The sequence below is a fragment of the Clupea harengus genome, chromosome 24 (genome assembly GCF_900700415.2).
Source record: "Clupea harengus chromosome 24, Ch_v2.0.2, whole genome shotgun sequence".
Classification (NCBI taxonomy): Eukaryota; Metazoa; Chordata; class Actinopteri; order Clupeiformes; family Clupeidae; genus Clupea; species Clupea harengus.
In genome coordinates, this window is record NC_045175.1 from 6,421,936 (window position 1) to 6,444,435 (window position 22,500).

The 22,500-nt window shown below is 45.5% G+C and overlaps 1 protein-coding gene across 1 annotated transcript in view; it reads left to right on the top strand.

The window, feature by feature from the left end:
* Positions 1-22,500, top strand: part of sdk1b (sidekick cell adhesion molecule 1b) — a 233,070-nt gene that overhangs the window by 116,875 nt on the left and 93,695 nt on the right. The window contains exons 6-7 of the mRNA XM_042703418.1: positions 17,684-17,795; positions 21,211-21,401. Coding sequence (XP_042559352.1) covers positions 17,684-17,795; positions 21,211-21,401 — 303 coding nt within the window. The remainder of the gene's footprint in view (positions 1-17,683; positions 17,796-21,210; positions 21,402-22,500) is intronic.

The following is a 22,500-nucleotide window of genomic DNA, read 5'->3' on the forward strand; positions in this document are numbered from 1 at the left end:
TGTGTGTACTTCTGTCTGTGTGTAAGCATTTTCAGGAAACACATTCTCTTTGTGTGTGTGTGTGTGTGTGTGTGTGTGTGTGTGTGTGTGTGTGTGTGTGTGTGTGTGTGTGTTCTTGAGGCTGACCATGAGAACATGAGGGAACGAGAGAGAGAGAGAGAGTGAGAGGGTGAGGGAGTCGATCTTCACACACACACACACACACACACACACACACACACACACACACACACACAATCCTTCACAACACAAATCGGCCTATTTCGATGTTGTCTCTTAACCTGTGTGTGTGTGGGTGTTTGTTTGTGTGTGTCTTCCAGCCATATGGGGGAATTGTTTTCTGACTTAATCATGAGGTTATTTATATATTTGTAATTAGAGGCCATTAAGAGAAGGTATGACTCAGGAAAAAGAACACTAAAAGCCAGACAGGCTTCTGAGAGGAGAAGTAGGGAGAGAGAGAAGAGAGATAGAGAAAAGATAGTGAGAGAGAGAGCAAGACAGTGAGATAGTGAGAGAGAGAGAAGAGAGTGAGCCACAGATAGTGAGAGAGAGAGAGAGTGAACAATAGATAGTGAGAGTGAGAGAGAGTGAAGAGAATGAGCCACAGATAGTGAGAGAGACTGTAAAGACCCATTTGAAATGACGTAAAAGAGAGCTGTTAGTGAGAGTCCCTGAGAAACAGGTAGGGTCAGTCCATGGGTCTCCAGCCATTTTGGGGTGCACCTTTACCCCCTCCTCCGCAGCTGTAAGACACGGTCAGATCCTTTACCCCCTCCTCCCAGCCTGTAAGACACGGTCGGATGGCAGACAGTGGGCGACCAAAGGGTGGTTCACAGCTACTTTTACGGAACTGACCAGCCCGGAGTACGCTTCTCTAAGACTGCAAGGGGAGGTACCTGTGTAGTGTCAGCACCTCACAGGGAACAGACAAGGTGTAAAAGAGACGGAATTTGATGTAGCAGACCTTTGTTGCGTACATCTAAAATTTTGAAAAAGGGTGCAGACGTTGAATGTTTTTGTCGCTAACTCTGACTGGATGAGAAGAGATTGAATCGAGATTTTGCATAGTTGATGTGGATATGGGGCCGTCAAAGCCCACAAGTGCTGCACCATCGCCAGACCCGCTTTCATTTTTGTCGAGTGACACTTGTTGCCAGGGCAATAAATTCGCCTTGACAATTGGAGAGAGACAGACATTGTTTTAATACCCCTTATGTTTGAACAAAGTTTGAGCTTTTTGAAGCTTCTACTTCAGGGTATGGTACTCTCCCAGCACCATAGGAACCAGGAAGGATGTAAGTGTATGTCGATTGGTCAAACACATGAGCCACAGCAGTACTGCCGCCATTTTGAAAAAAACTGTTACAGGGCACAGGCGGCTTGCATTAGCACTTGGCGGGGGGTTACCCAACGTTTAGGGGTGTGTCGATAAAGCCTTTGTAGTAACGCAGACGCTATAGCGAGATTCACAGGTCAACAAAACGCTTCTATAAATTGCTGACCACTGTTTGACTTCGCTAGCAGGCTGTCTACTTTGTGGGTTGTTTACCGTTTGTCTACTATTAGACAGTTGGCTAATCGACGCTTCGCAAATCACCTCAGATGTATTTTTTTTTTACCATAGTTTAGTTACCATAACGAGGCTGTTAAATTATATAGTGTCTATTTCTCTGTAACTTAAAAAAAAATCGAACAGAAAAAAATGCCAAACAAATGACCTTTATATACAAACACAGCGTCTACAGAGTTTGGTCTGCCATCTTTATTTTTTCCAGTTGTGTGTGCTGTGTGAGTGGGAGTGTGTTTGTGGTTGAGACATCTCTGTGTGTGTGTGTGTGTGTGAAAAAAAATATTTCAAAGTGTCTCTTTCACACACACACACACACACACACACACACACACACACACACACACACACACTCCCTGAGTCCCTCTTTAATTCGGGGGGTCCTGCCGGAGTGTCTCAGCCCAGTTTAAGATCCTGTTAAAATATTCATTAAAGATGGAGGAGTATTAACAGCACAGGCCCAGTGCCACCACAGCATCTGTCACAGTCAGGATACACACACACACACACACACACACACAAACACACACACACACACACACACACACAAACTCACACACACACACACACACACACAAACTCACACACACACACACAGTGTTTGTGTCTGGGGTGAATGCAGTGCACCTTATATCAAGATGGAATGGGCTTCATATGACTCATCTGGGTGGTGGCACACACCCAAACACACACACGCTCTCCCATTGTGTGTGTGTGTGTGTGTGTGTGTGTGTGTGTGTGTGTGTGTGTGTGTGTGTTTGTGGGGTGGCCAGATGTGCTGATGTTTGTGTGCAGCGAGGCATACATAAAGCCCAGACAATCACCTCTAGGGACCATGCCGTCCTCCCTCTTTCTCCCATTCCCTCTCTCTCTCTCCCTCTTTCTCCTACTCCCTCTCTCTCTCTCTCTCTCTCTTTCTCCCACTCCCTCTCTCTTTCTCCCACTCCCTCTCTCTCTCCCTCTTTCTCCCACTCCCTCTCTCTCTCTCTCTCTCTCTCTCTATCTCTCTCTCTCTCTCCCACTCCCTCTCTTTATCTCTCTCTTTCTCCTACTCTCTCTCGTTATCTCTCTCTCTCTCTTTCTCCTACTCCCTCTCTTTATCTCTCTCTCCCTCTTTCTCCCACTCTCTGTTCTCCTCTTTATCCTTTCCCCTGTCTTTTCTCACAATATCTATATCTTTCTCTCTCCCTCATTCTCCACATCTACTCTCTCTCCTCTCCTTTTCTCTCTCTCCTTCTCTCTTCCATGTCTCTTCTATCTCTCTCTCTCTCTCTCTCTCATGATAAGCACCAGAGACATAAAATGATTGGCTGTTTGGCAGGTAAGAAATGCAGTGTTTAAAGCCAGCGTTTCTTCATTTATCACTCAATATCTTCATCCTCTCTCGGTCAATCTATCCCTCGCTCAACACTCTCATCACACACACACACACACACACACACACACACACACACACACACACACAAATATCAACAACCCAATACGCCCTCTCTCTCAAATGTATTGACTTTATTTCTCGCCTAGTCACACTCACGCTGTCTCCTTCACATATGAAATCTGCAACAATGTCAGATTTAAAACAATTCATAATTGATAGTGAATCGCCATTTTCACTCAGCCGTCAATCACAGCAGTGTTCTGAGAGTCTTCATTTCCACATCGTGCTCTGGAATGAGCGTGAGGCTCCACGAGACGAGAGACACAGTCAGCACTGCCAGCAAATATTTCTACTGTAGTGACTGACATATACCGATAATTCATATTTAACGTCTCATGAAAGTTAACCTAGCTATCTAACTCTAGTTTAGGGAGCCATCTTAGCAGTGGGCAGTTGCTAGGGTGTGCTAATGTGCATGACTTAGCTGCTGAGTTAAGTTTCGTATCTGATGTATCTTGAGCCTTTTCCTATTTTCAGAAAATGTAATTGAGACTGTAATGTCAGCTAGATAACTAGCTATCATTTCACGTGAATGGAACTCTGCCATTCCATTTCAACTGTTTAGGGTTATCGCCTTAGCTAGTTTGGACTATTTTAGCGAGCTAGCATAGCAACTAGACAACCATAGCAAACACCATTAGCTGCAAAGCATGAAACAAAGTTTAATTTCTCAATCAGATCACCCATAAAAGACAGTTTTGAGTTCAAAGTGATCCCAACCACTTGCAGATGATATTAAAGGGTTTCCAATAGAAATCCTGAAAGAAATACGTTGTGAGAGGAGAAAAATAGATAAAGAGACAGAGCAAGAGAAAGGGATGATTAACAACAGAGAGAGTGAGAGAAAGGCATGCATAGAAATGGAGAGAGTGAGAGAAGAAAGGATGAATAGAAATGGAGAGAGTGAGAGAAAAAAGGATGAATAGAAATGGAGAGAGTGAGAGAAAAAAGGATGAATAAGAGGCAAGCTGAGCAAAGGCTGTGAGAGAAAGAAAGAAATCAAACACATCAGTCCCCTCTTCCCCTTGCCCTTCTCGAAGACAGGAATCCTGTTTTTCGCTAGAGCAGTCCGTGACAGAAGATTCGTTAATAGCTCTAGGTCATCAGATTTTGCTGTATTAGCGACATTGGCTCCCATTCCCACATGACGCCAAAATATGGTTAATTAGCATCCTAATAAATGGTTTTCAATGTGAGTGGGAATTGGGTGGGGAGTGTTGTCCTCTTACGTTACCGCGTTAGCAAGTGGGATCGGAACCTTGTCGTCCGTACGGTTGTAATCCACTCAAAACTCGGAGTAGTTTTCACAGAGACAAGGCGCTAATCCCTCAGATTACATTCAAGTCTGGATTAGGCTGATCCTCCATAGTCCCATAAACACATCAACATGATGAATAGATTCATATCTAATCTATTCTGTCCTCCCATCTTAATTGATTGCGATTGTCCTACGGCAACTAAGAGACTCCAGTGTCATTATTTGATCTGATTAACTATGGAATATAGAGTGATACATTTCAGATTATTTATTTATTTATTTATTTATTTTTAGGTCAAATAGGGTGTGTGCGAACTTGTCCCAGTTTATTCCAGGAGTGGTGAGGTTGAAATTGGATTACTGGAACAAATAAGTCTGAACAAAAAATGAAATACAGGTCAAGTGAGGGAGGTGTGTTTGTACTGTAGCCAGCAGCCTTAGCCGTTATCAATCCTTCATGAGACTTTTGTGTTTGTGTGTTTTTATCCTTCATGAGACTTTTGTGTTTGTGTGTATCGCCATCTTATGAATTGTGGAGAGGTGTTATGGAATGCGATCTAAAATATGAAACGTGATCTAAAATGCAAATGCAAGATATTGCCATGTAGTTTGCTGGCACCCCACAAACACCCCACCCCCCTTCACACACACATTCAAACATACTCTCTGAGATGAGAAATGGTAATTATAGATGAGCGTGATATGGTGGGACCTGAGGCTCTGTCAGGGTCTGGTGAAGTCACATGCCTAATGGAAGTGTGTGTTAAAAAGGCCAAAGGCCTGGTCTAAACTGTGAGTGTGTGTGTGTGTGTGTTTGTGTGTGTGTGTGTGTGTGTGTGTGTGTCTGTGTGTGTTAAAAAGGCCACAGGCCTGGTCTAAACTGGATGTGTGTGTGTGTGTGTGTGTGTGTGTGTGTGTGTGTGTGTGTGTGGTGTGTGTGTGTGTGTGGTTAAAAAGGCCACAGGCCTGGTCTAAAGTGCTCTGATTACAGACGCCCCCTAATGAAGACTGAATGAAGTCACCTCTTCACCTTGTGTGTGTGTGTGTGTGTGTGTGTGTGTGTGTGTGTGTGTGTGTGTGTGTGTGTGTGTGTGTGTGTGTGTGTGTCTGCTTGTTGGTGTTTGTGCATGCAAGTGCGTTGGCTGGTGTAGATTTATGTATTTGTAAATATGTGTGTGTCTGTCTGTCTGTGTGTGTGTGTGTGTGTGTGTGTGTGTTTGTAAGTGTGTTCATGCATTCATGTATGTGTGTTTGCACATTTGTATGTTTATTTGTGTGTGTCTGTCTGAACCGACTTGACCTCGGGTTCTCTGTAGTCAATGCCAGCTGATTGACTTCAGTCGAGCTTTATCTCTGCATGGCAGCCTCCAGAAACAAGCCTAACACTCCTCCAGCCACACGACTGCAGATAGCAGACAGAGGGAGAGAGGAGGGAGGAAGAGAGAAAGAGAGAGAGTGAGAGAGTGGAAGAGAGAGAAAATCAAGTGGCTCATTAATCAGTAAACTAGAGATCCCCCACTGTTTGTCCTGATTTAAGAAGGAGAGCAGACTGTGTGTGTGTGTGTGTGTGTGAGGGTGAGGGTGAGGGTGTGTGTGTGCGTGTGCGTGTGTGTGTGTGAGAGAGAGAGTGTGTGTGTTGTTGGAAGTCATACAATCCCTAAAAGTGGTCTTTTAGGATCAGCCTGTTCCAAAGCCACTTTAGATGTGAGCAGTCATAAGCTCAGAGGACGCAACCATGCCAGATTAAACGTAGTCTACAGACTCTGTCTCTTTCTGTCTCTCTCTCTATGCCTCTCTCTCTCTCTCCCTCTCTCTCTCTCTCTCTCTCTCTCTCCGTCCTCCTCTCTTCCTGCTCCTCTCTTGTTGAGGCCTTTAGTGTTTTGTTAAATGGTGGCCCGCGAAAGTGGAACACTGTACAAAAACATGGCATATCACGCACACGCAATACACATGCACAAACATGTTTTTTTGTGTGACAATTTTATCATATTCACTCAAGTTATACATCCTAAATGCATGTGTGTGTGTGTATGTGTGTGTGTGTGTGTGTGTGTGTGTGTGTGTGTGTGTGTGTGTGTGTGAGAGTGCATGAAAGTATTAGTGTGTATAGTTGTGTGTTTTCCCCCATTCGTGAACAATCACCGCGCACTCCTGACATCAGCTTTTATCCACCCTCCAATGAGTCAGAATAGATGAAAAGATGTGGCAGCCTCTATGGCGCTAATGCATCAGGTCAAAATACACCTTTTAAACAGCCTTTTAAAGTGACAGAAGGCGCTTTCTCACCGCAGGGACACGTGTGTCGCTTTGGTTCTCCGCTGCAGGAGCCGCCCCCGTAGGACCTTTTTCCAGGGCCGTTTTTTTTGTGGGGCAAAATAAGTACCTACTCCAGCGTAGGTGCTTTTGTGCGGCCCTGAAACGGCCAGTTTTAAAACCAGCGAGATTTACCAGAGGGTACGCGGTGAACACCGCAATATTCAACACAGTTCCGGCACCGCCACGGCAGCAGAAGGGCTAAAAGGACCCATTAGGAGGGCTGTTAATATAAGCGGTTGCACCACCTGGGAAGTGCCCCGAGTTCCTGCAGCGCCTAGAGAGATGGAGGGAGGGAGAGTAGAAAACAGGTACGGGAAGGAAGGAGACAGAGAGAGAGCGAGAGAGAGAGAGAAACAGAGAGAGAGAGACCCGTGTCTCCCACAGGGCTGAAATATACTTTTGATGGAAGCTCACAGACAGGGCCAGTATTACCTGCCGGCACCAAAAAAAAACTAAAAAATAGTCCGACCTTTAACACACTATTTTAAGTCATTTAATATTTCTATGAATTTCACATCATTTCACAGGTCCAATCCTGCCACTATCTGCCAACATGAGTGAGACAAAGTAAAAAAAAAAGAAGAAGAAGAAAACTCTCTTAATAAAATATGGCTTTGATAGTTGGATCTGGAAAATCTGTCTGCACTTTCTCTGCCATTTTTGTGCGACTAGCCCGCTAGCTTTAATAGCAACATGTCTGACTAGTCCGCTAGCTTTAATAGCAGCGTGTCTGACTAGCCCGCTAGCTTTAATAGCAGCGTGTCTGACTAGTCCGCTAGCTTTAATAGCAGCGTGTCTGACTAGCCCGCTAGCTTTGATAGCAGCATGTCTGACTAGCCTGCTAGCTTTAATAGCAGCGTGTCTGACTAGCCCGCTAGCTTTAATAGCAGCTTATCTGACTAGCCCGCTAGCTTTAATAGCAGCGTGTCTGACTAGCCCGCTAGCTTTAATAGCAGCATGTCTGACTAGCCCGCTAGCATTAATAGCAGCGTGTCTGACTAGAGCATTTCATTATTCATCGCTATCAGGACGTAAAGAGGATTTCTAGAAATGTAACAAGAACTGGAATAAATGGCCTACCCTGCCTTTAAGATACCTGGGTGGGCCGCCCAAGTGAAGTCTGTGTGTGACACACTGGAGAAAGCAAGAGAGAGAGGGGGAGACTGACAGACTTCTCGTTTTGAGTGTTGGCAGAGGTTGAGTGGATAAATTGATTGGGCGGTGATGCACTTTTGGGGGCGAAGCTGCTTCGTCTCTTCTCTCCTGTTTTTTTCCTCATTCTGTCCATTCCGTCGCCACTGTGATTGACACGCGATATTGGAAAAGGTCACATGGTGTCAGGGAGGGAGAGAATGAGAGGAGGAGGAGGAGGAAGAGGAGAGGAACGAGGTAGTGCTACAACGTGTGCAAAATGTCAATAACACCTACACATACAAGTTAAAACACACACACAGACACACACACACACACACACACACACGCACACACACACACACACTCCATCTCTGTCCTCTGTCTCTCTTCATCTATCTCTCTTGCTGACCAGTCTTTCCTTAGTGGCAGTCTGCAACCTATACTAACCTTTCAGTTTCTCCCTAAGGAGTAGCTTAGTAAATGTGGTATGTAGCCTATCTCAATTTAATTCAATTCAGGGAGCTTTATTGGCGTGACAAATAGTTACATTTGCATTGCAAACACATACAGCAAATAGAATTTAGTTTCATTGAAATAATATAGTTACACAGCAGAAAAGCCAAACCTTTCTCTTTCTCTCACTGTATAAAAAAATTAACCAACCTTTAACCTTTAACCTTTGTTGGCATGAGGGAGTAGTTTGTTGCCAGACCTAGTCCCATACACATACACACATACACACACACACATACACACACACACATACACACACACACACATACACACACACACATACACGCACACACATACACACACACACAGTGTAGTGCATCTGAATGGGAAAACACACATACACACACACACATACACACACACACACATACACACACACACACATACACAGTGTAGTGCATCTGAATGGGCAAACACACATACACACACACACATACACACACACACATACACAGTGTAGTGCAGTCTGGATGGGCTTCATAGGCCCATATGGCAGAGGGCTCCAAACACATATAGGAACCATACTGCTCATGATAAAATACACTGCAAATCTTATGGCAGTGTTTGACAGGGGCCAGCAACTACCCATATGGAAACTGGTCTGTAAAAAACCTCTGGGAATCACACTTGTCACATACAATACTCGCATGATAAATCTGTGGTAAAGAGCTTGCGTATATATTTCATACTACAACGGCATAAATCCCTTCAGCATGCAAGGTGTGTCATATATAAAATATATGTATATTTTTTCTATGTTACTGTCAATGAAAGGGTCCATAATTGTGTGTTATGTATTATGTTAACACACTGTCGTTGTACATAAAAATGGACGTATAAGAATTTTGTTGACTTTTTCCATATGGGTGCCAAAGCTTCAGTTATTTTGCGATGGGTTGTGTGCGATTAGTGATGGGTGAACATCACAAGGCAGAATTTATTTTGTTCAAGTTCCCTGCAAGAACTTCCTCCTTTCTTCCTCGCACTTCCTTCTCTCTCTCTCTTCATCTGTCTGTCAGTCTCATATTCTTTCTCACACTTACTCTCTTTCTCACTTAGTTGGTGTTAGTAGTGTGTGTGTGTGTGTGTGTGTGTGTGTGTGTGTGTGTGTGTGTGTGTGTGTGTGTAGATGAGATGTTTTTTTTTCCACACAGCTTGCTGCATGTTAGCCATATGCTGTGTTTAGCAAACGTGCTAATATGCCAAGCAACTGTCAAAGCACATAAAAGCACACACATGCACGCACACACACACACGCACACACACACACTTATACACTGCGTGTGTCTGTGTGTTAATTGCTGTTTCTGTTTCTACTCTCTATGCCTGAGCTCATTTGAAAACGAATGCTGTATTTAGTTATCTCTACAGACACACATAAACACACACACAAACACACACGGACACAGATTCATATGAGGCCTAATTATGACTCTGGTATCCTGTGTGTGTGTGTGCGCCTGTCTGTTTTGGAGGAAGGTGTGTGTGTGTGCGCGTGCACGTGGGTGTGTGTGAGGGGGGCATCGCCCCTGGATTTCCCTTTCACTCTACCCGTTCTCTGAATCTTTCATGACATCAGTTGTCTTCCTGTATCTCTCCTCTCTTCTCCTCCGTTCCCCCCTCTCTCTTCATCTCTGTCTTCTCTCTCTCTCTCTCTCTCTCTCTCTGTCTCTTCCTCTGTTCTTCCAGTTTGGGGATCCTTCGATCTCTGGTGATGGGTGTGGGATTTGGCATGTCTTACATTGCCAATCAGAGCCCTTCTGTTTGTGTGTGTGTGTGTGTGTGTGTTTGTGTGTGTGTATGGGGGCAGACGAGCGCACAGCTGATTATAGCGATTGGAGAGCAGTTGAATCGAAGCCATGGCAGCGACTCTCACACACACACACACACACACACACACACACACAGTCAGTGTGTTTTGTGGTTTAAGTTTCCCTTTTTCTAGTTTTGTCTTTCAAATCTCTCCCTCTCTCTCTCTCATTCCTTTTATATTGTTTTCGTCTCGAGGGATAAGTTGGCTGCTCGGCCGTTTTCAGGTTTGCTTAGGGAATTGTGCCTTGTCTGCTCACCCTGTGAGAACACTAGACTAGACAGAATACCAGAAAGAAAAAGAAAGAGAGAGCAGGAAGAAAAGAGAGAGAGAGAGAGAGAGAGAGAGAGAGAGATTGAGGAAATGGGAAAGAAAGAGACAATGAGTTAAGGTGAAGGACAGAGAGAGAATGGGGATAGAAGAACACAGAAAAGAGAGAGAGAGAGAGAGAGAAGAAAGGCAAAAGAGAGAGAGGGAGCGAGAGTGTGTGCGTCTGTCTGCCCGTGCGATGAACCACCTGAGAAACTACCACTGACACATTCACACTGCGGTGGAGTCTTAAGTGAGGCAAAAGCCTACTTGAACCTTTCCCAGAGAGCTCACAGAGTATTTTAACCATCATTTTACATCGATTTTAATGTCATCTCTCTCTTTTTCTCTCTCTCTCTCTCTCTCTCTCTCTCTCTCTCGCTCTCTCTCTCTCTCTGTCTCTGTCTCCCCTCACTCACTCCATTGGAACAGTGGGCAAGAGGAATCGTGCCCCCTCTGGTAAGACACCCAACCCGTTGATTGACTAAACGGCAGAATCCTCTCCTCCTTAACTGCCATGGCCTTTTACGCTCCTTCCATCTTGTACTCATTTATTAATCCCTTACTCCCCGTGTCTCTCTCTCTCTCTCTCTCTCCATCTCTCTCTCTCTTTCTGTCTCGGTATTTCTATTTCTCACTGTCAAACTGGCTGAAAAGCTTCCTGCTTGACGACTGTGCTTGACGCCTGATTATTCTGTTTGTCCCTCTTGGCGCCCCCTACTGGTTCTCTGAACTCTCCAAAATGATTCAAAGCTTTCATCACATCTACCTTTGTGCATGTATTTGGATCTATGCGAATGCATGTGTGTGTTTTTGAGAGTGTGTGAATATTTGTGTGTACATGAAATGTATCTGTTTATCTGGACTTTTTATCTAAATTAGTTTTATATTGGTGTAGAGGGGTAATCTCATAGTTATTAACTGCTAACCTTTGTTGGTATTCCAATCTTGGTTGACGGTGTTGATCAATTCCACGTATCGCAGATCCAGTTCCCCCTCTCACAGTCTCATCTTTTCCCAACAAACTCTAGGATCATCTACAGACAAACTCCTTACTGTGTGAGCGATTGTCAGATTCATACACACACACACACACACACACACACACACGCGCGCGCACACACACACACACACACACACACACACACACACACCACACACACACACACACACACACAGCATTTCTGCACATTTCCCAAACCCTTAAACGCACAGCATTTCTACACACTTCTCAAACCCTTACACACACACACACACACACACACACACACACACACACACACACAGAGAGCATTTCTACACCCACTCCCAACTGGTTTGACACCATCAGTTCCTGCAGTGTTACTCTGTGCAGGCTCTGTAGGCGTTATCTTACACACACTCGGGGAAATTACAAAGCATGAATCCTTCCAGAGAGACCAGCGCTCACTGCGGTTGACTCTTCCTATGGGATTTGGTAATGACATTTCCATTTAGCTATTTATCCAGCAGACTCTTTTTATCCAGAGTGATGTAGGAATTCATTACTGTGTGGATGGATACATGAGATGTCGAACAAATGCGCTTTTACAGACCGGACGGGACCCCCTTAGAGACTAATGCTGTTAACAAATGGCTGTTGTGTGTGTGTGTGTGTGTGTGTGTGTGTGTGTGTGTGTGTGTGTGTGTGTGTGTGTGTGTGTGTGTGTGTGTGTGTGTGTGTGTGTGTGTTGTGTGTGCTGTCCTGTTCTCTAGTCTGTGTGAGTTTTGGGGGGGGATTGCTAAAGTGAATCACACTGGTATGAAAAGTCTGAGAATAAATCTGGAGGGAGTGTGTGAAGTGTGCTTTACTCTTTACTCGCGTCAGCAACACACTCATACACACACACATACGCATACACGTTCTGTGTATTTACACGTATGTGCGTGTGTGTGTGTTTTTTTTTTGTGAGTGTGTGTGTGTTCAACTGTTGTGTGTGTGTGTGTGTGTGTGTGTGTGTGTGTGCGTGTTTAGCTGCTTGTGTGTGTGTGTGTGTGTGTGTGTGTGTGAGAGAGAGCTATAATCTGTTGTTCCTCTATCTCTGGACTGTGTATGGAGTGAAGGGGATTAGTTGAGTGGCTTTAAGCAGGAAAGCTGACTGATGGACAAATTTAATATCAGAACAAGCTGTAATCTCCGCCAGTATTCATAACCATGCTGGATTAAGATTAGTTAAACCAGACGATTACCACCAGGGCGTCTCTGTCCTCCCTGTCTTTGTTCACCCCTCTCTCTGACATCTTTATCTGTCATTTCTCTTTCTCTCTCTCTCTCTCTCTCTCTCTCTCTCTCTCTCTCTCTCTGTCTTTCTTTCTCTCTCTCTCTCTCTCTCTCTCTCTCTCTCTCCTTTCTGTGTGTGTGTCTATGTCATCTCCAGTGCTGCACATTTTAATCTAATCTAATCACAATCGCGATGTCCGCCTGTGCGATTACTTAAACTCAAAAGGCTGCGATTTAATCAATTAATGAATTAATCAAATAAATAAATAAATAATATGAGTGTGCGGTACTGTTTGCGTTCAGTCTGCTCATAATCGACGCCCTTAATGAAGAGACGACCAATCGGTCTCTGTTTAGGCAGTGAAGCATGTGCAGCGTATGGTCACATGACTATCCCGTGTGCCGACCAGAGGGCTGTACTATGGAGGGGGTTTAACCCACTCAGCGTTAACTCGGGGCTATCAAGGAAAGTCAAGAAAAGTCAGGGTTGGCAAACTCTGATTGCCTAAAGTGCTGTTCAGCGGAACTACAACGGTGATTAAGATGTTGGTCGACTGGGTGTCGCTTAACTGGAGTTTGTACGCGTTCGCATAAAAAGGGGCTCATTCGCTCGTCAACAGAGAGGCAGAGTTCACGACCAACGGCTCCACACCGCTTCTCTTCACCGGAGGATAATACATTTCTTCATTTGTTATTTATTTATTCATTTGTTAATTCGTTTTTTATTTATTAATTTGATCATTTGTGGCTATAGGGAGTTTAAAAAAAAAAATCTTAACACCATGGTGGCCAAAAAGACCAGGGCTAGGCTTTGCTGGCAGTGCATTGCAGTGCATTGTCCTGAGAGTAAATTTGATACAGTTCTCTTGCCGTAGGCTAGGCCACGCTGTCTATTTAGTCCGTTTTGTCCATATTTAATATAATTGAGATAAGGACACACACAATGGTCTTGCTATATGTGTGAAAACAACATGGGTAATTTTACACAGGCTACAGTTCATGTCAACTTCATTCATATCATTTCAGATGCAACCCCAAGTCAGGATTGGCACGTCAGAAGTCAGGATTAAATAGAATATTTTAATATCAAGTGGTAGGCTTTGCATCAATAGTTCTCATTAATGCTGAGTATAGATGAGATGAGGTGTGTTGCCTACACTTATAATGGCCTATTCATGTGTTCACGGCAAGCAGAGAAAAGGGTCTCAGCTTGTGAACACTGCAGGAGGGCCACCTCCAGTCCCCCTCCTACTAGTTCACAGGCGAAGGAGTTGCAAACAGCACAGGAAGGCCCCTAATGGAGCTGCAGTTCTGGTCCTGGTCCAGGGGGTAGTGAGTTCTGATCCTGGTCCAGGGGGTAGTGAGTTCTGATCCTGGTCCAGGGGGTAGTGAGTTCTGGTCCTGGTCCAGGGGGTAGTGAGTTCTGGTCCTGGGGGTAGTGAGTTCTGGTCCAGGGGGTAGTGAGTTCTGATCCTGGTCCAGGGGGTAGTGAGTTCTGATCCTGGTCCAGGGGGTAGTGAGTTCTGGTCCAGGGGGTAGTGTGTTCTGATCCTGGTCAGGGGTAGTGAGTTTCCAGGGGAGTTCCTGGTCCAGGGGGTAGTGAGTTCTGGTCCAGGGGGTAGTGAGTTCTGATCCTGGTCCAGGGGGTAGTGAGTTCTGATCCTGGTCCAGGGGGTAGTGAGTTGTGATCCTGGTCCAGGGGGTAGTGAGTTCTGATCCTGGTCCAGGGGGTAGTGAGTTCTGATCCTGGTCCAGGGTGCAGCTCAGCTCATCCTCCTCCTGTGCCCCCTGCAGTGGTTCAGTAATCTTATCTCTCACATTCCCAAAGCCCCAAAGTAACGATGACTAAAGTCGGTCTTTAAGGATGAATTATTTAGAGAGAGTCCTGCATATTCACATAGTTATTGATTTATTACTAATTATTACTAGCATGTTCCAGCTGCATTGGCCAGTAGCCCTTTAGTTAGCTATTTTACACAGCCTCATAACACTGTAAAGATATAAACCAACTTCCTCCATATGTATTGTGCTATGTCACTTCGTTGTACAGCATCCATGTCAGTGGGGACTTGACTGATTCTTATTCTAATTCCAGAAAACATCTTATTATTATTAAAATAGATTTCAGTACAGATTGCAAATAGTCAGAGGCTTTATTTTTAATTAGCGACAATGCTGTGTTTGTGTAGTGCTTAAAAATGTAATTAAACCATTGGAACGCATTAGTGTATTGAATATTGGCAAAGAGCGTATCTCCCACTTGACGACTTTGCCTTCAGTTAAACAAGCACAATGGTCTATCGATGTATGTGTGTGTGTGTGTTTGTATTTCTGTGAGTGAGTGTGTGTGTGTGTGTCTGTGTGTGTTTGCGTCATAGTGTGGCTCTGTACAGAATGTGTGTGTGTGTACGTGCATGCATCTGAGAGAAGGGCAAAGGTGCACATGTATCTTGTGTGTTGTGTGTATGAGTACATTCGTCCATGTCTTTAAATTCGTGATTAATGATCTGTTATTGAACCCCCCCCCCCCCCCCACACACACACACACACACACACACACCATTCCTGGCTGGCAGGATGAAATCGATGCCTGGCAACATGCAATTACCCATGAACCCCTCTGTCTCCACGCCGACGACTTACGGAACCCTTAACAAATGAGACCATTGCCACTGGTCTTACATTCCGCTGTCATTTCATTTAAGTTCAATTCCATCCCCTTTCACTTTAGTTCCCTCCAATCTCGTCTCGTCAGTCCACTTCAATTACATTCCGTTCGATTTAGCGCAGTGCACTTGTCCTTGGCCAAAAAAAAAAAAGTCTTAATTTAAATTTATATCAAGGTTGTGGATTTTTTTTGGTGTACAAATAGCAAACTCTTGTTCAAAAGCATGTGTGTGGTGTTGAATTTTGATGTTGTAGCCTTTAGCGTAGCTCCCTCTCTCAGAAGGCATTGCGACACACTGCAATTATCGGTGGTAACCTTATTTTGGATGACTGTTTGAAGCCAAACGAGCCATCAATTGTCAAGCTATCATGCTTAGCCTGGGAAAAATGTCATGTTTTGACATTTGATAGCCAGCAGGCTGGCTGATTTTTTGACGGAAGGTGGCACCCGAAAATGCCAGGGACGCGTCCCCCGGCCGCCAACGCCCGCTGAATGATAACGACCCAGCCAGCTAGAAGCGTCGTCAGACTGAGATCCCTCGTTTCCGCCGGAATTAAATGTCTCGTCGGCGTGTCAGTCTTCGACGTTCTTGTCATCTGTGCGGGACATATCTTCGCCCCGCTCCCTCCCCTGCTCATCCTCATGGCGGGTGCTGAGACAGATCTGGGCCTTGCTTGGGCCGCTTCTGGGCCAGAGACGGCAAACAGCTGGGCCTCCTCCATTTTCATCCCTCTTTTCCCACATTTCCTCAGTGTATCGCAACATGAAGAACATAAATGTGTTCTTCATCTTCTCTCTCTCTCCTCTCTCTCTCTCTTATTTCTTTTTTGAATATTTTGAACGAGAGTCATCATGAGAGTGTTTAAGTCAGACAATCTATTACGCATTTGTTACCGAGGAGGGCGGAAGTGAGGGTGTGTGTGATCAAAGCCGAGATCAAAGTGTGTGTGAGTGTGTGTGTGTGTGTGTGTGTGTCTGTGTGTGTGTTCCCCCCTTCCGCTGCAGATCCCTTATTATGTCTCTACACTCCTTTGTTCACTGCGCTCATCGATCTGCACAAGAGTGTGTGCGATTATTTCCCTCGTTCTCCCTCACTATCTCTCCATCTCCTCCCTTCTTTCCCTCTTCTCTCTCTCTCCCTCACTCTTTTTCTCTCGCTCCGTCTTAACGAAGGGTCTTAACTTTGCTCTCCCCTACTCCGTGTTTCCGCCGCGTCTTTAACGAGGGTGTTGGAATTCAGGTGAATCGTCCTCTCTCGCTCTGTGCCTGTCTCACACGCGCCCTTTCATCTCGGCAGAGTTTTTACAGGATTTTCATTACGAGAATACTAGTGTTAGTGTGTGCGTGTGTGAGAGAGAGAGAGAGAATGAGAGGGAGAGAGAGACGGATGATGTGGCCGTGTCCATTTGTGTGTAGTCATGTGAAGTTTCTAAGATCGGAATCCATTACAAGACAATTAAAATTCAAGTTGGGAGCTCAGAGAGGGGAAGTGAGGGTGGGAGAGAAGAAGGGTGGAAGATGAAGAGAAACAGAGAGATTGAGAGAGAGAGAGAGAGAGAGAGAGAGAGATTGAGTCAGAGAAAGAGAGCGAGAGAGGGGGGCATGAGGAAATTGAAACGAAGAGAAGTGCAAGTGTTATTACAACATTTTCTTTTCTTCAGGTGGTGGGGGAAAGTTTTTTATCTGAAAAAAAGCAGAAGAAGAAGTAAAGTAAAATGTGTGATTGTGGAAACTTCCTTTTTCTTGCTTTACTTCTGCGGTTAACGATGTTGACTTAGCGGCTCAGAGAAGAAAGACTTCCGACCAGAAGCAAATGTTCTCGGATGAGCAGAATAATGAGGTTAATGCATTAAAATAAGCACAAAAAAAAAACAAACAGTGCTGTTTGAATGAATTGCGCTTGCTGTCGCTCTTTCTGTGTACTCTCATTGGTCCTGTTTGCTGTCGCTCTTTCTGTGTACTCTCATTGGTCCTGTTTGCTGTCGCTCTTTCTGTGTACTCTCATTGGTCCTGTTTGCTGTCGCTCTTTCTGTGTACTCTCATTGGTCCTGTTTGCTGTCGCTCTTTCTGTGTACTCTCATTGGTCCTGTTTGCTGTCGCTCTTTCTGTGTACTCTCATTGGTCCTGTTTGCTGTCGCTCTTTCTGTGTACTCTCATTGGTCTGTTTGCTGTCGCTCTTTCTGTGTACTCTCATTGGTCCTGTTTGCTGTCGCTCTTTCTGTGTACTCTCATTGGTCCTGTTTGCTGTCGCTCTTTCTGTGTACTCTCATTGGTCCTGTTTGCTGTCGCTCTTTCTGTGTACTCTCATTGGTCCTGTTTGCTGTCGCTCTTTCTGTGTACTCTCATTGGTCCTGTTTGCCCTGTTCTGCTCGTTCCGTTTGTTCTGTTTCGTCCTTCTACTTATATTATGTCTTTCTGTCTCTTCCAGAACCCAATGCCCCCACTGATCCGGTTGCCCCGGCGATAGTGATCAACCCCAAGAACACGTCCGTGGTTGCTGGCACGAGCGAAGCGACATTGGAGTGTGTTGCTAACGCAAGGTGGGTTGTGGGTCGTAACCTGGGGCAACGGTGCTCAGCGTGCGATCCAAATGTCTGACAGTCAGGTTCGAACCGGAAGTGGTAAACTTTTCAAGAGATGATTATTCTCTTAGTTTCAGTAGTTTCTTAAACTCACATAGATAGCCTATCCAGAACAAGCAATGTCACTGCAGAAAACTGTCAAGGCCAATGCCCACTGGTGGTGACGATCGGCAGTGCGTCATGGAGTGCACTTCATTTTCAGAAGCATCCAGTAACAGTGTTACCGTCAAAACGGTGAAACCAACACGCTATTAAGTTTAAAGCATTACAATGACAGAAACACAGCGTATCAGTGCAATTGTAATTGACAGTCGCTAGCTATATGTTAATATGCCATTCAGTCATCAGCAACTTTCTACATAAGCGTTAAGTTATTTTTGTTTACTAGTGGAAACGGTTGCTAAGAAAAGAAAGTCAGACTTTTAACCGACAGGGCCATAACTGTTGCATTAGATCGTTTAAAACGGAACAAACACATGGACGTAATTGAAATCCAAGCCGTTTCCATGGACCTGACGCTCAAAAAATAGAACTGCGCTCTAAACTCTGGCATCGACACGCGTCAGACGCTGTCAGTGGCCGTTGGCCTTCACAGAACGTCTGCCATTGTGATGTCACAAAACATTCAAAAACAAGGCTTTGTGTCATTGTAGTTTCCAGATGTAGCCTTGTCATGCCATGAAAAAGTCAGAGAAAACCTTTGTGTGTGAACATTTGTTGTCATAAAAAAAAAAGGTAACTTGTAAGAAGTTGTTTTAATAACACACACACACACACACACACACACACACACAGAAATCCGGTGTCACATCTCAAAGTTCAAAGTTTTATTTGCAGTTTGCTGTGTTTGTGCTAGTGTCTGTATTTTTCTGCACTCTGGTTTGTGTCTCATCCCAGCGAGTCTGGTCTAGTCGGCAGCGAGACGTCATGTTCCAAGGGGAAGAATGCCTGCTTTTAACTTTGAAAGCAGCACAGCCATTAGTCAACGAATCTCTTGTCTTCATTCATTCATTCATTCATTCATTCATTCATTCATTCATGCATTCATTCATTCATTCATTCATTCATCCATTCATTTATTTATTTACAAAGATATATTTATATTCTTGTTTTCCCGTTATGTTTACTCTTTGGGTTTGTACTCTGTCAAGAAGCTGTGTGCTTGTTTCCTGTGTCGTGAGCGATGGTAATGAGCTGGGGTGGTTGAGTAGAAGCTACAGGAGAGGAGCTGCAGCTGTTCCTACTGACTCATGGAGGAGGGGTGGGGGGGGGGTGAAGAAGACAGGAGAGGGGAGAGGAGGTGAAAGACAGGAGAGGGGAGAGGAGGTGAAAGACAGGAGAGGGGAGAGGAGGTGAAAGACAGGAGAGGGGAGAGGAAGGTGAAGACAGGAGAGGGGAGAGGAGGTGAAAGACAGGAGAGGGGAGAGGAGGGAAGGAGACAGGAGAGGGGAGAGGAGGTGAAGAAGACAGGAGAGGGGAGAGGAGGTGAAGAAGACAGGAGAGGGGAGAGGAGGTGAAGAACAGGAGAGGGGAGAGGAGGGAAGGAGACAGGAGAGGGGAGAGGAGGTGAAGAAGACAGGAGAGGGGAGAGGAGGGAAGGAGACAGGAGAGGGGAGAGGGAGGTGAAAGACAGGAGAGGGGAGAGGAGGGAAGGAGATGGGTGAAAACGAGGGATGGGAGGAGAAAGTGGAGTGAGAGGAAGAAATGAGAGGACTGGAGAAGGAAGCAGAGGGGGTGTTGTAAAAGGCTTAATGTGAAACAAACAGCTTAATGTGGCTTAATATTCCAAACCCAAGTTGACATAGAGACATCTCTTGTCGGAAACATCCCCTGTCCAAAAATCAAATCCGAAATCCTCTGGCTATTACCGTTAACTCACTTGAAGCACTTTCCTCCCCATTGACGCCTGTTAGGGAAATAGCTTAATGTCCCAAAACAGCAATCAGTGATCACCGAATTTGTCTGAAATCTCACACGTCATAAACACCTATCTCCTTTCAAAGAAGCAAAAGTGAAATCCAATGAAACGGGTAGGTCCAACTATGTTGCTGTAAGCCATCTCTTCTCCATTGACCCCCTATTATAAGGAAAAAGCTTAACATAACGCCGTGGACCAAAGCAGCTATGTATCAGGACTACACTTCTCTTAACACGTCTCTCGATCATAAACACGTTCAAGAACACTATTCGTGTTTGTCACCACTTGAGCTACAGCCTTCGTTGTGTTTGGCGAATTTGAAATTTGTTGGTAAGCCTACTGTTGCAATGAGGAATATTCAGGCTTAATGTACCTAAACATCGATCAAAGAAGAGCACATTTCTGTCACACATCGCTTGTCATAGACACTTTCATATGAAAAGAAAATGGAAACTGAAAACCGAAATCCAAGGAATGTGGTTGTTATCTTACGCTGAGCGTGTTCCTCTCCATCGACACCCATTATAAGGAAAAGCTTAACGTGGCTTAATGTCCCTCCTCTCCCTCTAATCTCTATCTTCATTACCATCCCTCTCTCTCTTCTCTTGCCTACCTAACTCCCTCCCTCTCTCTCTTCTCTCTCCTCCCTCCCTCTCTCTCTTCTCTCTCCTCCCTCCCTCTCTCTCTTCTCTTGCCTACCTCCATCCGTCTCTCGCCTACCTCTCTCTCTCTTCTCTCTCCTCCCTCCTTCTCTCTCTCTTCTCTTGCCTACCTCCATCCCTCTCTCCCTCCCTCTCTCTCTCTCTTGTCTTGCCTACCTCTCTCCCTCTCTCTCTTCTCTTGCCTACCTCCATCCCTCTCTCACCTACCTCTCTCTCTTCTCTCTCCTCCCTCCCTCTCTCTCTCTTCTCTTGCCTACCTCACTCCCTCCCTCTCTCTCTTCTCTCTCCCTCCCTCTCTCTCTTCTCTTGCCTACCTCACTCCCTCCCTCTCTCTCTTCTCTCTCCCTCCCTATCTCTCTTCTCTTGCCTACCTCTCTCTCTCTTCTCTCTCCTCCCTCCCTCTCTCTCTTCTCATGCCTACCTCACTCCCTCCCTCTCTCTCTTCTCTCTCCTCCCTCCCTCTCTCTCTTCTCTTGCCTACCTCCATCCCTCTCTCCCTCCCTCTCTCTCTCTCTTCTCTTGCCTACCTCCATCCCTCTCTCGCCTACCTCTCTCTCTTCTCTCTCCTCCCTCCCTCTCTCTCTCTTCTCATGCCTACCTCACTCCCTCCCTCTCTCTCTTCTCTCTCCTCCCTCCCTCTCTCTCTTTTCTCTTGCCTACCTCCATCCCTCTCTCCCTCCCTCTCTCTCTCTCTTGTCTTGCCTACCTCTCTCCCTCTCTCTCTTCTCTCTCCTCCTTCCATCCCCCTCTCTCTCCACCCCACCCCACCCCCTGCTCTCCTCTCCTCCTGTAGGCCGGTGGAGCGTCTGCAGCTGGTGTGGAAGCGTGCCGGTGTGCGGCTGACTCAGGGTGTGGGGGCCTTCGGCCGGCGCCTCACCATCCAGAGCCCCGGCCCAGCCGACGCCGGGCCCTACGTGTGCGAGGCCCTGCTCCGCAACAGCACCTTCAAGATCGCAGAGGCCCGCGCCTACCTCACTGTACTAGGTGTGTATTTGTGTGTGTGTGTGTGTGTGTGTGTGTGTGTGTTTGTGTGTGTGTGTGTGTGTGTGTGGCAGAGGCCCGCGCCTACCTCACTGTACTAGATATGTGTGTGTGTGTGTGTGTGTGTGTGTGTGTGTGTGTGATTTGCAGAGGCCTGTGCCTACCTCACTGTACTAGGTGTTTGTGTGTGTGTGTGTGTGTGTGTGTGTGTGTTTGTGTGTGTGGGTTAGATCGCAGAGGCCTGCGCCTACCTCACTGTACTAGGTGTGTGTGTGTATGTGTGTTTCTCAGTGTGTATTTGTGTGTGTGCATGTGCGCATGTGCGTGTGTGTATGCATGTGTGTATGCATATCTATGCGTGTATTTGTCCGTGTGTGTGTATGTGTGTGTGTCTGTGTGTGACTTGTTTGATCTTGTTAAAAGACCAGAGTGCATGCCTGTATTAATAAGTAATGTCTAAAGTTAGCTTGTTAGTTTAGTGCGTTTGTGTGTATGAAGTTACTTCTGAGTGTGTGTGTGTGTGTGTGTGTGTGTGTGTGTGTTTGTGTTGTGAACTCTGTAAGTTGTGTCTAAAAGTGTGTGTGTGTGGATGATTCTCTGTAAGTTGTGTCTAAAAGTGTGTGTGGATGATTCTCTGTAAGTTGTGTCTAAAAGTGTGTGTGTGGATGATTCTCTGTAAGTTGTGTCTAAAAGTGTGTGTGTGGATGATTCTCTGTAAGTTGTGTCTAAAAGTGTGTGTGGATGATTCTCTGTAAGTTGTGTCTAAAAGTGTGTGTGGATGATTCTCTGTAAGGCAGACTCAAGGCCTCAGCATGCTGTCAACTTCATTATGCCCTCATCACACAATACAGGCCCCTCTTTTTCTACCCATACAGTTATAAGAGTGTGTGTGTGTGTATGTGTATCTTTGTTTGTCTCTCTTTGTGTGTGTGTGTGTGTGTGTGTGTGTGTGTTTGTGCGTGTGTGTGCGTGCGTGTGTCCGTGCGTGTGTATGAGTGAAGGCTAATCTGATCTGAAGCGTAATCAGAGCTCTCTACAGCTGGCCTGAGGGAGGGAACTCACTCTCCTACGGTTGCCACGGGCAAGCTTCTAGCGCCCATGC